Source organism: Xenopus laevis, chromosome 6S (assembly GCF_017654675.1).
Source record: "Xenopus laevis strain J_2021 chromosome 6S, Xenopus_laevis_v10.1, whole genome shotgun sequence".
Classification (NCBI taxonomy): Eukaryota; Metazoa; Chordata; class Amphibia; order Anura; family Pipidae; genus Xenopus; species Xenopus laevis.
Genome location: NC_054382.1, coordinates 37523610 through 37539213, shown reverse-complemented (window position 1 = coordinate 37539213; position 15604 = coordinate 37523610). Strand labels below are relative to the sequence as shown.

Sequence of the window (15604 nt, the reverse complement as noted above, 5' to 3'; positions counted from 1 at the left end):
AGTGGGATTTCATGTTCATCTAATGCAGTGATCCCGAACCAGTAGCTTGTGAGAAACATGTTGCTCTCCCCACCACTTGGATGTGGCTTCCAGTAGTCTCAAAACAGGTGCTTATTTATTTTTGATTTTTGAACAAGTGCACTGCTAAACAGAGCTTCAATGTAGGTTGACAATTTACATAGGGCCTACCAAATAGTCATTCACAGCACTTACCGTGTATACTCGAGTATAAGCCGAGTTTTTCAGCACCCAAAATGTGTTGAAAAAGTCTACCTCGGCTTATACTCGAGTCAGTCAGGTCAGAATCACCCAAACCGCATCAATTGCGCTCATGAAATCTCCTCCTGTGCCCCACACAGCTGCCTCGTTCCTGGCTGTATTCATTAGTTCAGCCGGCAGCCATTTTCCCTTCATTACATTATTCCTGCTGTAAATGGCCATGCCCCTCCTACTTGACCTCTCCCCATTCAGTTTGAGGGGGTATCCAAACTACAGCCCACTGATTTTTAATTGGGCCGCAGCCAGGGCCGGATTATCCAGAAAAGCGGCTGGTTTTAGGGGCCCGGTACAGGGCCTGCCTAGCTGAAGGGGCCTGGGCCGCTGGGCTATCATCGAGGAAAGGATCACCTGACCCCCCGCTGGCCTGGCATCAAATTGATCAGCAGCCTCCCGCATCTTCCGGGGCCCCTGCCATGACGTCCAGCTGCCGATACACTTCTGAGGTTCGTTGCGCATTAGTCTCGGCAGTTAATATACTGTGCCGATACTACGGGACTCCAGTGCAGGAGGGGTGCCTCTCTCTCTCTCTCTCTCTGTAGCGCTCTCTCCTCTCTATAGTGCTCGCTCTCTCTATAGCGATCGCTCTCTCTATAGCGCTCTTTCTATATCGCTCTCTATAGCGCTCGCTCTCTCTATAGCGCTCGCTCTCTCTAGAGTGCTCTCTCTTATTCGAAATACTGGATGTGTTGTCAGGATGCAGTTTTTTTACCATGAGGAGGAGAAATTGAAACGTACAGCCTAATTTCTGAGAGACAGTAGATGTCTCTAAAACATTGTCTGCAGTAGAGCTTGGCAGAAGAGCTGAACTTGGCAGAACTGGCTTGCCTACTAGACAGGACTTGAAAGCTTTCAGAGCACAGAGAACTGCCTTACCTTGAGTAAATTTGAGGGCTCCATATTCACTGACAACAGAACCCCAGAGAGTGGGCATCCAGCCCTGCTGCATCCATGGTTAATAACCCACATACCAAAAAGTTAACTTTTTGAGACTTCACTCCAAGCAGATATACTTGATAATCCACATTCTTGTCCCACACCAAGAGACTTAAAACATATTAATTACCCTCATGAAATCCCATACCGAAGGTGCTCCCTATATAGAGTAAAACATACCCAGATGTTTATAGCTCTCTCTCTCTCTCTCTCTCTCTCTCTCTCTCTCTCTCTCTCTCTCTCTCTCTCTCTCTCTCTCTCTCGCTCTCGCCTTTTATTATATGCAAGCCATTTCAGATACTGTTTATAGCCTTAATTGGTACAGTAAGCATGTCACTTGTCTACTACTACTACTGGTTCAGAGAATGGGCATTAACACTCGGGGGTTGATACTTATTATTATGGAAAAATTTGCTGAGCTGTAATGATTTTACTGAGCTCTCTCTCCTTTAATGCTGTAAAGTATAAATACAAGATGTCCTTCCTGAATGTTTAATATGTTGCTGCTTGATTAAATTTTTTTGGTGGCCAAATTTAGGATAACTTACCAGCACCCTAGGCTTATACTCGAGTCAATAAGGTTTCCCAGTTTTTGTAGGTAAAATTAGTTACCTCGGCTTATACTCGGGTCGGCTTATACTCGAGTATATACGGTATTTGGCAGCCCAAGAACATTTTTTATGCTAGTGTTGCTTCCCAACCCCTTTTACTGAGTGTAGCTCATGGACTCAAAAGGTTGGGGATCCCTGATCTAATGTATAACATTTAAGGCATTGACACATTGGGTTTTGAAAATAAAAAGCCCTCCGCCTATCATTTGCCACCAGACCTTTTCACATTGAGTTTTGTTTCATGTGGTTTTCCCTATGATCGTTTTTGGTAGATACAAAACCTTGTTTGGAATTATCCCACACTGATTTCATGGGGGGGTGGGGGAGTAGGGGTTGCATCAAAAGTTATAATGTGCTTATCTTCTGTAGAAATCAATAGAAAATATAAGGCCCCCCTAGTTTTAAGCATTATTGTTGGAAATGTAATGTAGGTCGCAATGTGTTAAATATTCGCTTTACATAAAATTCTGCCTTTGCGAACATTTCACATACTCTTTACCCCTCACATGACCATAGGATAGCGATTGCCAATTTTATAATTTGTGATTTGTAATTTGTGAGCAGTGTATGTAATAAAACTTTTTTAAAGGAACTGTGTAAAAATAAAAACAGGGTAAATAGATATGTGCAAAATTAAAATGTTTCTAATATAGTTAGTTATCTGTAATGTAATCTGTAATGGCTGGAGTGACTTGATGTCTAACATAATAGCCAGAACACTACTTCCTGCTTTTCAGCTCTCTAACGCTGAGTTAGTCAGTGACTATAAGGGGGGCCACATGGGACATAACTGTTAAGTGAGTTTGCGACTGATCCTCAGCATGCAGCTCAGATTCAAAAGCAAATAGTAAAGACCCATGTGGTCCCCCCATCAAGTCTCTGATTGATTACTGCCTGGTAATTAATGGCTTTCAATGGCTGTCCTCATGACTACACGGCAGCTTGTTTATATAAACTATTGTAGAGTTTCTGAAGCAAATAGCCCAGTTTTACTTGCGCAGCACAAAAGTACATTTTGGTGTTACTGTTCCGTTATGGTTATTAGAGCACAGCTGTGAAATTGGAATGGAGTGAGTTTTTACTTACTTTTGTTGTTCTGCTAATATAAAAAACTGAAATTTTTAAAATAAAAAATACACAGACTTATGCAGAAATGTTGTTAGTAGCAAATCATGAAAAGTCCACCATTATAGCTGCTTTGCTCCAACTTACATTTGTCACAATTGTGCCTGATGCATCAAAAACAAAAGAAGTTGTACTTACAAGTTGCGTCCAGTATTTTTTTTCCGGCAGGGGAGTTCACATGAGTTCACATTCAATATGGCTTTTTCATTCAGTTCTTCAGGTGTGGTGCACCTATTGACTGATCCCACTTTGGGGAACTTGGATATAGCACCAACCCCAGGATAGTGCCAACTTCAGGGTTCCCCACTGTCAGTAGGTGCAGTTGCACACCATTCATCAGAAGAGGCAGGAAGGACTCATTAGAAACCACATGGAAGTGCAGAATTATGCTTGGCTGCAAGTACCTTAATAAATATGCAATCTCTATTGAGACCTTTCTATTGAGTGCTTGCAGGTGTGTTTGTAAAGGACCCCCAATACCTTTCTTTTTCACTCTAACTCTACGTATGATTAAATAAATAATCTAAAACTGAATTTGACCAAAAAAAAAACCTGAAAGTCATTCTGATGTTATCAGAGACATGAATCATGAGTGATGTTGCACATCATTTTAAATAATCCTATTTTCTTTAGACTTATGGTTAAATTCTTTCACATGAATTGCAAAAAGCTTTCAGTCATAGATTTCCATGGCTCTGTACAAATATTTGGCAGGTTTCCACAAAACTTATTTTATGACTTTGTAATTCTACGTTGTCATTTAAAAATGGTGATCATGTTGTATTAACCTTTTAGTAAATAATTACACATTTCTAACTCGACATGATCTATGATAATGCTTAATGTTATGCCACTCTTCTTACTAAAGGAAAACTATACCCCCTGAGCAATGTAGATCTCTAAAAATATATTGCATAAAACAGCTTGTAAAACCCTGCTTCATGTAAATAAACCATTTTCATAATAATATACTTTTTTAGTAGTATGTGCCATTGGGTAATCATAAATGGAAAACTGCTATTTTAAGAAATAAGGCCCCCCTCCCTGGGATCATAGGAATGCACGGTGCACACAAACAAACCATACATGTTAGGTCACATGAGCCAATTAACATACAGAGTTCTGTCTTTTGCTTCCACACTTCTTCCTGTTATAGTTAGAGCTGTAAGGGAGCATAGAGACTACAAAAAATGGTGGTTCAAGGCAAGAGATGTAAAAGGACAATATTTACTTAAATATATATACCAGATTGGTAAGATTCTTTAATATGCCACTTAATATAATATAAACTATCTGTTGCTTAAATATTAATTTGGGGGGTAACGTTTTCCTTTAAGGCAGCTTGTAGAGTAAGTCATTTGCCCTGCAAATGTTCATTCATTTTGTTTCCCAGTTATACATTTGCTTATAAATAGCACTGTCTAAATCTGTGTTCCAGGTGAAGACGACTACCATTGCAACAGAGCGGAATGGGAACATGGAAAACTGTACGATGAATATTAATGCTTCCATTTATGATGAAATCCAGCAGGAAATGAAGAGAGCGAAAGTATCCCAGGCTCTGTTTGCAAAGGTTGCAGCTTCTAAAAGCCAGGTATGTCATTTTAAGTTTGAACTTACCAAACTAACGTTACAAAAAAAACATGGACTGAAAGTCACCTTTAATGCAGGTCAATTGTTAACGATTGTATCATTGGTTTACCGTTATATGATTTTTATGTGTGTGCTCAATTTTAATTATGCAAATGAAGGTCCTGACTGATCAGAATTCACCCAAATTATTATAATAGCCTAATAATGGAGCAGGCTCTTTAATCTACTTTATCCTGTATTATTTTTATTTGCTGATGTGCTGGTAAGGAGTCTATACTTATCTTACTGTTAGTCCAGCAGGGCTGTCTCACACAGTATCAGAAGACCAGAGGCATTACAATGTTTTTTGTCAGGTTTGACTGGTTCAGCTGGTATTGTAGGACTTAGTGTGAGCATCCAGTATCCCGAGGATAACTTTTTTTTTTTTTCCTTATTTGTTGCTACAGCCAGCTAAATCTATGGTTTGGCTTTGTAGCAGTGTAGTTGATTTTAGGGATGCACCAAATCCAGGATTCGGCCTTTTTCATCAGGATTCAGATTTGGCCGAATCCTTCTGCCAGGCCGAACCGAATCTGTATCTTAATTTGCATATTCAAATTAGGGGTGGGGAGGGAAATCACGTGACTTTTTGTCACAAAGCAAGGAAGTTGAACATAATTTCCCAATTCCACCGAATTCGGTATTCAGCCGAATCTTTTGGGAAGGATTCGGGGGCTCGGACAGATTCGGTGCATCCCTTGTTGATTTATTATGTGGGTAGCATCTTAACTTACACTTATGCTATAGTGAGTCTCACCTGGTGGTTGTACTTCTAAATAAACTTATTATTGTTAAAAAAAAAAAAAGTACAGTTTCCAGAACACTGGGCCCAGGGGAGTTGGTGTACCTAATGTACCAGGCAGCTGACAGCAAACAGGCTAGTGAATTGAGTGGTGTGTTTGCTGAGGAGGCAGGAAGCAAGTTGCATGTTTTCACCCCAAAGGATTTTACGGTCCATATTCTCCTCAAAGGCTTCATAGACATCACTGTATACAATGATCATCTTGATATCCAATCAAATATGCTATATCTGCAATAATTGGGCCACTGCACATGGAAAGGTGTACAGCGTCGAATTCAGTTTCTGGGGATCTCAGTCAGGGATTATTCACAGTTGCCATGTGGTAGCTGTGCAAAGAAATGGCATTGTTACTCCAGTTGTTATGCAGTGTTACTCCAAGTACTTGAGTCACATGGGTGAATAGAGTCTACACTAATTCTTATTGCAGAAAGAAAAAAAAATGGCAGGTTTTCTGGATAATGGATCTTTCCTTAATTTGGATCTTCATACCTTAAGTGTACTAGAAAATAATGTAAACATTAAATAAACCCAATAAGCTGGTTTTCTTCATATAAGTATTCATATCATCTTAGTTGGGATCAAGTACAAGTTTATTATTACAGAAAAAGAAAATAATTTTTAAATCTGTAGATTATTTGGATAAAATGGAGTCTATGGGAGACGCCTCTCCGTAATTCAGAGCTTTCTGGATAATGGGTTTCCGGATAACGGATCCCATACCTGTGTGTGTGCACGCACGCACACACACACACACACAACTACTTGTATAGATTTTTCTTTGTATGGCTAAATTATACTGTGCTGTGTGTCCTTAGGTCTGTTTCAGACTAAAAAGTACAACTACATACCTCCTAGCATTTTGGAAATAGAAAGAGGGACAAAAAGATGTGCCATGTGGAGCGAGTCGTTTTTCACCATGCCCATTTTTGTGACCACACACCATAATTAATTACCATGTTCTTTTTACAAAATTTGGCGTGTTATTAAAGTTTTAACTAATTTCAGTGGTTTTTGTGTTATTACAGTTTTGCTATAAAAAAAAAAGTGAATTAACCTTTAAGCTGTGAGTCTTTCTCCCAAGAGACCTGCTTATCTTAAATTGTTACAGTTGCTTCTTTTCTTATCTTAAATTGTTACAAAAGTATCTAAGAGCACCTGGCAGCTGTTCTGGGCTCTCTGCCAAAAGCCAGTAAAGTTTCAAAAACGTATCTTTTTCTGGCTGTTCAGTGCAGGAGATCAAAGAGAAAGTCGGGACATTTCAGTGGGTTGAGTTAGGAGGTATGCAACTATCTGGCCATTAGTGGCCAACAAAACAAAAGTTGCTTAAAAACAGATTGACCAATAACCAGAACTGGATGGGTCAAAGTCAGTGCAGTTTGTTCATACAGAATAATATAGAATAATTGTTCTGAATGGCTACAGCCCACAACTTTCCAGTTTGTTTCTTTGTTTTTTTTACTTCTTTTAATGGATTGTCTCAATCTATATATAGATGTATATTGGAGATGCTACACTAAATCCAGCTTCAAACATCAACATAAATCTGCATCTGTTTTGATCATCTGCTAATAGACTGCACTAACTTTTGAAACAAGTAGCAATGGTAGAACAACCATTTAATCATCTCTACAAAATATTTGTTGTGGCAGACATAGTAGTATATTTCCATATTAGATTTATCTGTCAAAGGATTGGCAGCATTGAAGAATAAAGAGGAAATCATTATTTGCACTGGTGCAGGTCTGGACTGACAATCTGTGCAAATGCCAGAGGGGCTGCTATAAGGTGCCATAGAAAGTCAATATTTAGTGGGCTGGTGGGGGCTGTTTGGGCCTCTGTGTACCTGAAATGCCAGGGACTATTTTAATTCTCAGTCCGGACCTGCACTGGTGTATGTTATTTTCACAAACACAGGGCAAGAGTCTTTCCTTTTTTTTAATTAGAATGTGTGTCCTTATCTGCCCTTGATTTGGGAGCTTATTTGTGAGCTCACACCCTTTCAACCAGAGTCATTATTTTCAAATTTTAGAATGTAGGTTTAAGGGCTTACAACTTGAAAACAAACATCTTGGTCCCTTTAGAAACAAATCTCATTAAGAAGTCCCCAGGGAATCCATTTCTGACCACATTTAGCGGGGGCAGGCTACATTTTACATGTTGGCTGTATCTGCTACTTCAATTACTCTGCAATCTGTGCTGCAAACTCTACTTGTTCTGTTAGATTTCTGCTTATGCTGCTTATCTTATGCACCTTATTATAGGTTCCATATTAATTAAGGATGCACCGAATTCAGGATTCGGGTCGGGATTCGTCCTTTTTCAACAGGATTCAGATTCGGCCGAATCCTTCTGCCTGGCAGAACCAAAAACTAATTTGCATTTGCAAATTAGGGCCGGAGAGGGAAATCTCGTGACTGTTAGTCACAAAACAAGAAAGAAAAAAATGTTTTCCCTTTCCCACCCCTAATTTGCATATGAAAATTAGGATTCGAATTTAGTTCTGTATTTGGCCTAATCTTTCGCGGGGGATTTGACGGAATCCAAAATAGTGGATTTGGTGCATCCCTAATATTATACTGATCTACTCTAGGGTTGCCACCTGTTCAATTTTGACCTGAATAGTTTGGTTTTCTAAGGCGTGTGCGGATCTCAACTTCCTGTTCTTTTTCCGCCTTGTGAAACCTGAACAATAATCTGGCCAATGAATAAAAACATTTAAATACTAAGATTCTCAACTTAACATGGCTTAGTTATTATCTAGTACAGTTAATTTATTTTTTTACAGAAACAAAAAAAAAAAAAAGCAAATCATAGTTACATAGTTAAACTGGGTTGAAAAAAGACCAATGTCCAATCATTCAAACATAATAAATTGATAACCTGTAATTAGAGGTTTGCGCTTACTCATCAGGCAGAATATAGAGAGAAATAGGGTTGCCACCCCTGTGGTTTTAACTGGACATCTCGGTTTTTCAAAGGGCTATCTGTTCAAAACTTTCTGTCCGGTGTAAAACATTCAGAAAACTGAACAGAAATTATGCACTAACTCCGCCCTGGCGTCATAACTCCGCTGACATCATTGTGCCTTCCTCTGATGTCATCATGCCCACCCTAACATCGCTGCCCCACCACCTTTGTTCGGGTTTAACCGCTGGCAAAGGTGCCAACCCTTATCTACTCCCATATGTATAACAAGGCCCCTTTGCACTAACCTATAGCAACCAATAACATGTATGCATTTGAACAGGTGACCGGTACATTCCGCTGATTTGCACCGTCTTTCTAAAAAAATGTATAAAAATTTGAGTAGCATAACATGACACAGAACTGGATTTTTGTCTCTTTTCCCCTTTCAGAGACCTGGAATTCTGACATTTTAGCCTAGAAAATTTAAGACACAGGACACCTTCAGGTATCTATCACTGATTGGAAAGTTTATAAATGAGACACTATTAGCAGCTTGGGGATATATTCTATAGTTCCCTGTGGATTCTTTAGGGGGGAGGGTGTGACGTAGAAGTATCAAAAACCTTTTATTCTTTGCTGCCGATACTTTAAAGGATAAATCTCATATGGGATATATATAAATACATATGGAATCTTTGAGCAGCTGAATTTTCATCATAATTCAGTATCGGTGACTATTTTCTAAAATACAGCACACCATAAAAGGTAAACTTACATATATATTTATAGATGTGTGTATTTACTTAATAAAATCTTTGTTTTCCAAACACAGTTTTGAAAATCAAGTCTTCGTATTGCTTTTGCTTCTTTCATTTCGTAAATCAGATCATAGGCAGCATTCTGTCATATAATAAGGTGTCTGATCCTTTTTGCCAGTTTGTTGATGCACCGACTCCTTCAAATTGACCATTGCAACACATGGTTTCCCCTGAAACTAGCTGTGATAATTAGCGTGGCTCTAATGAGACAAGATGTCACTGATCTTGTGCTGAACTGTCGACTATCCGCACTACGGGTGGGAACTGTCAAAGTCTGCCATCTGTGACTGAGCTTGGTGCTTTCTGCATGCACACCCAAACCAAAGCATGCTCATTGCGTTTGTTTTGTTTCACGTAAATGCCAGGTCCAAGTGTTTTTGAGGCACATCTTTTATTGCTATAGTCCCAATCAGTTCTGTCATTGTTATGCAGCTTCCTTTTATGGTATTTATGATTGCACCATGAAACAGATGATAATATAGATATGAATAAATAGTCAAAGCAAGTAAAAGTGTTTGAGAGAGAGAGAGAGAGAGAGAGAGAGAGAGAGAGAGAGAGGACCTACAGAATCTTTCTGTAATTTGGATCTTCATAAGTCCACTATACAATCATGTAAACATTAAATAAACCCAATAGGCTGGTTTTGATTCCAATAATGATTGATTATATGCTGGTTTGGATCAAGTACAAGCTACTGTCTTAATATTACAGAGAAAAAGAAAATCTTTGAAAATGTAGATTATTTGATTATAATGAAGTCTATGGAAGACAGCCTTTCTGTAATTCTGGATAATTGGTTTCTGGATAACGGATAATTTCTTTAGAGCAGGCACTCGATGAAGGCAAACCTACACCAGGCAGTCAGTTGAAAGTAAAAGGATTTGTGTCCACTGCCTTAAACATTTCGTGTTAACCAACACTTAGAGGGTTCTTTACTAAACTCCAAATGCAGAAATCACGAAAAATTTGTGATTATTTATATAAAATCTGACTTTTAAAAAAATCACAAATTTTTTGGAATTTATTTGACCCTGAGGATGGAAAAGTCAAAATCTGAAAATCCGCCATCTCAAACCTGTTAAGATTGCATATAAGTAAATGGGTGAAGTCTCAATGATTTTTTGGTATGTGCTGGGGTTCGTGCAATACCCCGAAGTTTTCTGAGTTTTCTGAAAAAATCTTGAAATTCGTGAAAATTAGATGAAGGAAATCCCCAAAAAATCATGAAAATCTGATATTTTTTTTTTTTTTTTTTACTGCAAAGCAAATTTTCGGGAAAATGTAACCATAAATAAGCGTAAAATACTCGAGCGGATTTGATCGGAGTTTGTAGCAGAAAATATTGATATAAACTCAGACTTTGATAACCCCCTAAATCATAGGCTGGATGACGGTTGCCATACCTGTATTTATCAGTATGGCTTTTTATAACCCTTCCAGTCCTAAAACGATAAACAAACTGATATGCTCTCCTGGCACCTGCTCATATACTGAATAAGACATAAAAATAAAGCAGACAAGCTGTTTTTTGTATTAGTCCATTGCTAAAATATTGAGAGGGGGTATTAAATGTAGGAGAAAACACCAGGTTCTGGAACCCTGCAGACTAGTATGGTCCTGTATAGAACTGAAAGCCTAGAACTGCTTATCATTCCAAAATGTTTTTTGTTGCTTTTTATTTCCTCCTCCTCTGGCAGACCACACAGGGCTTGTTCTGAAGAACATTTTCACTAATCTGATCAGGCAGCCAAATACGCCGGGAAAACTGCTTTAATGATCCCACTAATTACCTCAAGTCAATATGAACTGTATTATTAGACCGAGGGAAAATATTCCATTAGGTCTCCCCCTCGGGAGTTTCTCCGCTTTGTGATGTCACCGAAGCCTTCGCCCTCTCGATTGTAATTAATTTTATTTACACACGCAGGCACGCACAAGGTCACACCTGCACAACCAGAGCTGGCCGGGGAGTTAGTGACACTCAGGCTTAATCAGATCTCTCATAATTACCATTCTGCATGTTTCTGACACACGCTGAGAAATATTTCAATTTAACTGCTGCTAGAGGCACAACCAGATGTATTGTGAGAGTGGCTGCATTGGAAATATTATTCCTCAGGATAAACTCTCTCCTCCTCTTTTTCCTCCCACCCCTCCCTCTTACATCTAATGATGTCTCCTGTACATTTTCAATGCAGTGCTAGCTTGATAACAGACGATTAGACCGTTTAACCACAAACAGCTTGTTCATTTTTTTTTTTTACAAATGAAAACCACATGTGGAGAAGCAAGCATTTTAACCTTTAACTTTTTGTGTCCTCTGCTGTGTTTTAACTGTACGCACTTATTATTCAACACAGATTACAATGAAATTACCCATTCAGTACAGCAATAAATAAGTTATATGAAAGCAATTGAGTAACATTAGGGGTGTTTTGTACAATATGGCAACACACATGGAAGGCTGAACCTATTATAGTGTAGCTTCATCATGTTTTCTGGGCTGTGCACTCCCATTTATATTCATTAATAGTGGTCATCATTTAACTTCGTATTCCATTTTGGATAACGGGTGCTTGTAAAAAACATAATCTAGAACTCACACATGGATTATTACAGAATTTAATTCTATGATTAGATTTAAAATTGTATGATCATAATGGTGATAGATAGTCATTCGCGGCGAATCTCCGCGTTTTGCCACCAGCGAATAAATTTGCCACAAATTTTTTATGACACCATCGACAATTCAGACACCGGTGACGATTAACAGACACCCATTAACTTTAATGGGTGCCGGCGCCAACTTCGACACCAGCGCCAAAATACGCAAAGAAAAATTTGCCCATCACTAGTGGTAGATCCTGCAGTTGATAAACGTTTTTCCACCAAAAACAATTACTATTGGCCCAGGTATTAGACCTGGGCCAATTACAGTTGACCCAGGGCAAATTATAATTTTGTTTGGTGGAAATGTGTTAATCATATTGCCAACAAGAAAATCGCTGTGAAAAGAAATGTATAAGCTGTTCAAGTAACTGAACATAATTTTGTACTTTTATTGTTTCTTTTCAAAATTTTAGATTTAATTGGCTATAGGTATTCTATCGGAGTATATACAGTTATTGCCTACATACATTTTTTTCATGTTATACCATGTACAGGATCCATTATCCAGAATCTAGGAAGGCCATCTCCCATAGTGCCCGTTTTAAGCAAACAGTTCTAAATTTTAATAATGACTTCCTGTTTCTTTGTAATAATAAAACAATACTTTTACTTGATGGTAACTAAACTATGGATGCACCGAATCCAGGATTTGGTTGGGATTCAGCCTTTTTCAGCAGGATTTGGATTCGGCAAAATCCTTCTGTCCGGGGAACCGAATCCTAATTTGCATATGCAAATTAGAGCTGGGGAGGGAAATTGCGGGGCTTTTCGTCGGGAGTCCGGCGGAATCCAAAATAGTGGATTCGTTGCATCCCTAAACTTAAATAAACTATCACAGAAATAAATTTGCCAGTGCTCAGTCTAACCCACACTGTGGCATTTATAGCAGCTGGTCAACTCCAGATTGTGGGTTAGACCAAGCCCTGGCACAAGGGTGTTTATAGCAGCTGGTAAACGCTACATCGTGGTTTAGACTGAGCGCTGACGATTCTTTTTTTCTGTGTTTCATGTACAGATTGTAGCCAAATATTGCCTATAGCTGCCATTCAGCCTTTAAAACAGTGAATAACTTTTAGATGTATGCTAATTGGCTGGGGCTTAAAGTGGACCTGTCACCCAGACACACAAATCTGTATAATAAAAGTCCTTTTCAAATTAAACATGAAATCCAATTTCTATTTTTTATTTAAGTATTCATAGCTGTTGTAAGCTCATTTAAAAATCTCAGCTGTCAATCAAATATTGTCTGCCACTCCTCTTTGCCTTAGGCATAGAGGCGGGGCAGACAATTACTTTCACTTTCCATTCAGCACTTCCTAGATGTCACTGCTCTCCACATATTCCCCCGTTCTCTTTACCATTTAATTGTGTAGCCAGGGCATGGGGATGGACATCGCGTCCCCCATTCTGGTGCACAAACAAGATTCTGAGACTATGCAATGCTTGCCATAATAACAGTGTGCACAAAATGGCTGCTGCCTGCTTGCTATAATTTTGAAATCCCAGACTGAAGAAAGCAAGATTCAAATAATTTGTATAGTGTAATTAAAGCTCATTTTGCTTGACTAAAGTGATAAAATAGGATTTTGAATAATTTTTTTGGGTGAAGGGTCCCCTATAAAAGCTCCCTGCTTTTTCACTATAGCCGAGTTAAGAGGAAGTCCGCCATGGTCTTGTTACTCAGTCACACTGTCTACTGGGGGACTTGATTTTAAATGCACTACACACTTAAAATGTGCATAGATAGTGTAGGGAGGTAATTATTCATAGGTGTATGTTTGTTGGCTGGGGCTTAAAAGCTCCCTGTTTTCCCACTAGAGCTCCTGAGCAAAGGGTAAGTGCACAGTCACACTGGTTGCTGGGGGACTTGAATATGAATGCACTACAAACTTAGAATGCTAATGGATAGTGTAGGACTCGCGTACAGTGAGGGGCCTTGACGTGGCACGTGAGCTTATATATTTTGGCCAAAGTGTGGTACTAACACCTCATTTTTTGAAATAATTATTTTTAAATAAACTATCCACTGTTTTATACTTGTTTAACTAAGCATTTTCTTTATGTGAAAACCAACAATGTTTAAAATGTACTTTTAACAGTGGCAGAGCTGTCAACCCCCCCCAACACACACACACATTTTTTCAGGAGTTACCAGATTTTGGGCTCTGTCCCCGGCCTCCCATCACCCATATGCATTTCCCCCAATTCCGATCCATTTGCGGGTAAACATCCGATGTGTGCATGTGATGTCAGCAGCGTGATGTGAGTATGTGCAGCACAGAATCTGTAGCTTCAGGACAGGTTGTGCACATGAGTGATGTCACTTCCTGGTCACAAAACTTTTCACTGGCGCACAGTGCGGATCCCCTGTAAGAATCCTTTCAGCTTGAAGTTCTCCAGTGGGAAAGGTTATAATCATCTGTGCCTATAGTTATTGTGGTTTCAACATGGCTGATGGGCAAAAAGTAAAACCAGAGCAACTGTATGTGCCTCAGTTGGTTCAACTAGCCATACAAATTTACTAAACGTTGGTTTTCACTAGCTCTGAACACTTTGGGGCATATTTATGATGCTGTGTAAAACGGAATTAGCCACAAAAATGGTGTAAAAAGCTGTGAAAAACACCTAAAAATTTGACACAGTGAAGCTTGGCGATATGCGGTGTATTATTATTTTTTAAACAGCATAATAAATATGGCCCTTTGTGTATTAACCTTCCTTGCAAGGCCATTTTAGGCACCAAAAGTTGTTTTTCAGGCATGATCCAGTGTAAACTTGTCATTTATACATTCCCTTACCAATGGGTAACACACGACTTTGCTCTTTTGCTTTGGCTTTGCATTAAAGAACTATAATGGTCATAATCTAGAACAACCAAGAAAAACGTATTTACTTTGTTGTATCAGGATATTGAGCAATATATGCAGATAAAGAATCTCATTAACAGCATTGTGCTGTTTTTTTTTCATCATCATTATGGCATATTTCATATTAAATTATGCTGTAATTGAAATGGATAAGGAAGGCAGTGCATCGTTTTTGCCCTTGTCGCTAATGCCTTTAATCAAATAATGACCTTCTGGAAATAGTTAATTTTAAGCATTTGAAAAGATCAATACCACTTTGCCACCAAAAAATGGCAGAGATGATGGAACCTGATGTATTTAAAATACCATTTTACCCTTTTAACCTAGTAAATAATTTGAAAAGCTTTCAATGTCTTTTTTGCCCTCATAATGCATTTTCTTAATGTGTGGATGAGGATCACGTTTTTCCAAAATAGTGTATTTATATAAATCTGAATTTATTACATACTGTATATTACATAGATGTGCCATTCTGATTATGCAGTTTGTACTACGGGATATGGGATCCGTTATTTGGAAACCCATTATTCACAAAATTCCAGATTACAGAAATACAATCTCACATAGATTCCATTTTATCCAAATAATCCAAATTGATCCAAAAGTGATATGCTTTTTTTCTGTAATAATAAAACAATACCTTGTACTTGATCCAAACTAAGATATAATTAATTCTTATTAAAAACAGAACTATTCCATTTGGCTTATTTAATGCATTCATGATTTTATAGTAGACTTAAGGTATGTATATCCAAATTTACGTTATCCGGAAAGCCCCAGGTCCCGAGCATTCTGGATACCAGATCCCATACCTGTTTATGATCGTTACTTTCATACCTGAATGCTATAGTGCTCCAGATGTTGTCAACCCAGCCCACTGTTAAATTTTGGTCAGATTATGACCTATCACAGACTGTGTGGTTGCCCTGGTGGTAGTAAAGAAATGAGCGGTCTCTCTTG

The 15604-nt window shown here is 38.5% G+C and overlaps 1 protein-coding gene across 5 annotated transcripts in view; it reads left to right on the top strand.

The window, feature by feature from the left end:
* satb1.S (SATB homeobox 1 S homeolog) overlaps nt 1–15604 on the top strand; it is a 70591-nt gene that overhangs the window by 44060 nt on the left and 10927 nt on the right. For all 5 annotated transcript variants that reach the window (XM_018269266.2, XM_018269270.2, XM_018269263.2 and 2 more), the window contains one exon: nt 4387–4542. In XM_018269266.2, coding sequence (XP_018124755.1) covers nt 4387–4542 — 156 coding nt within the window. The remainder of the gene's footprint in view (nt 1–4386; nt 4543–15604) is intronic.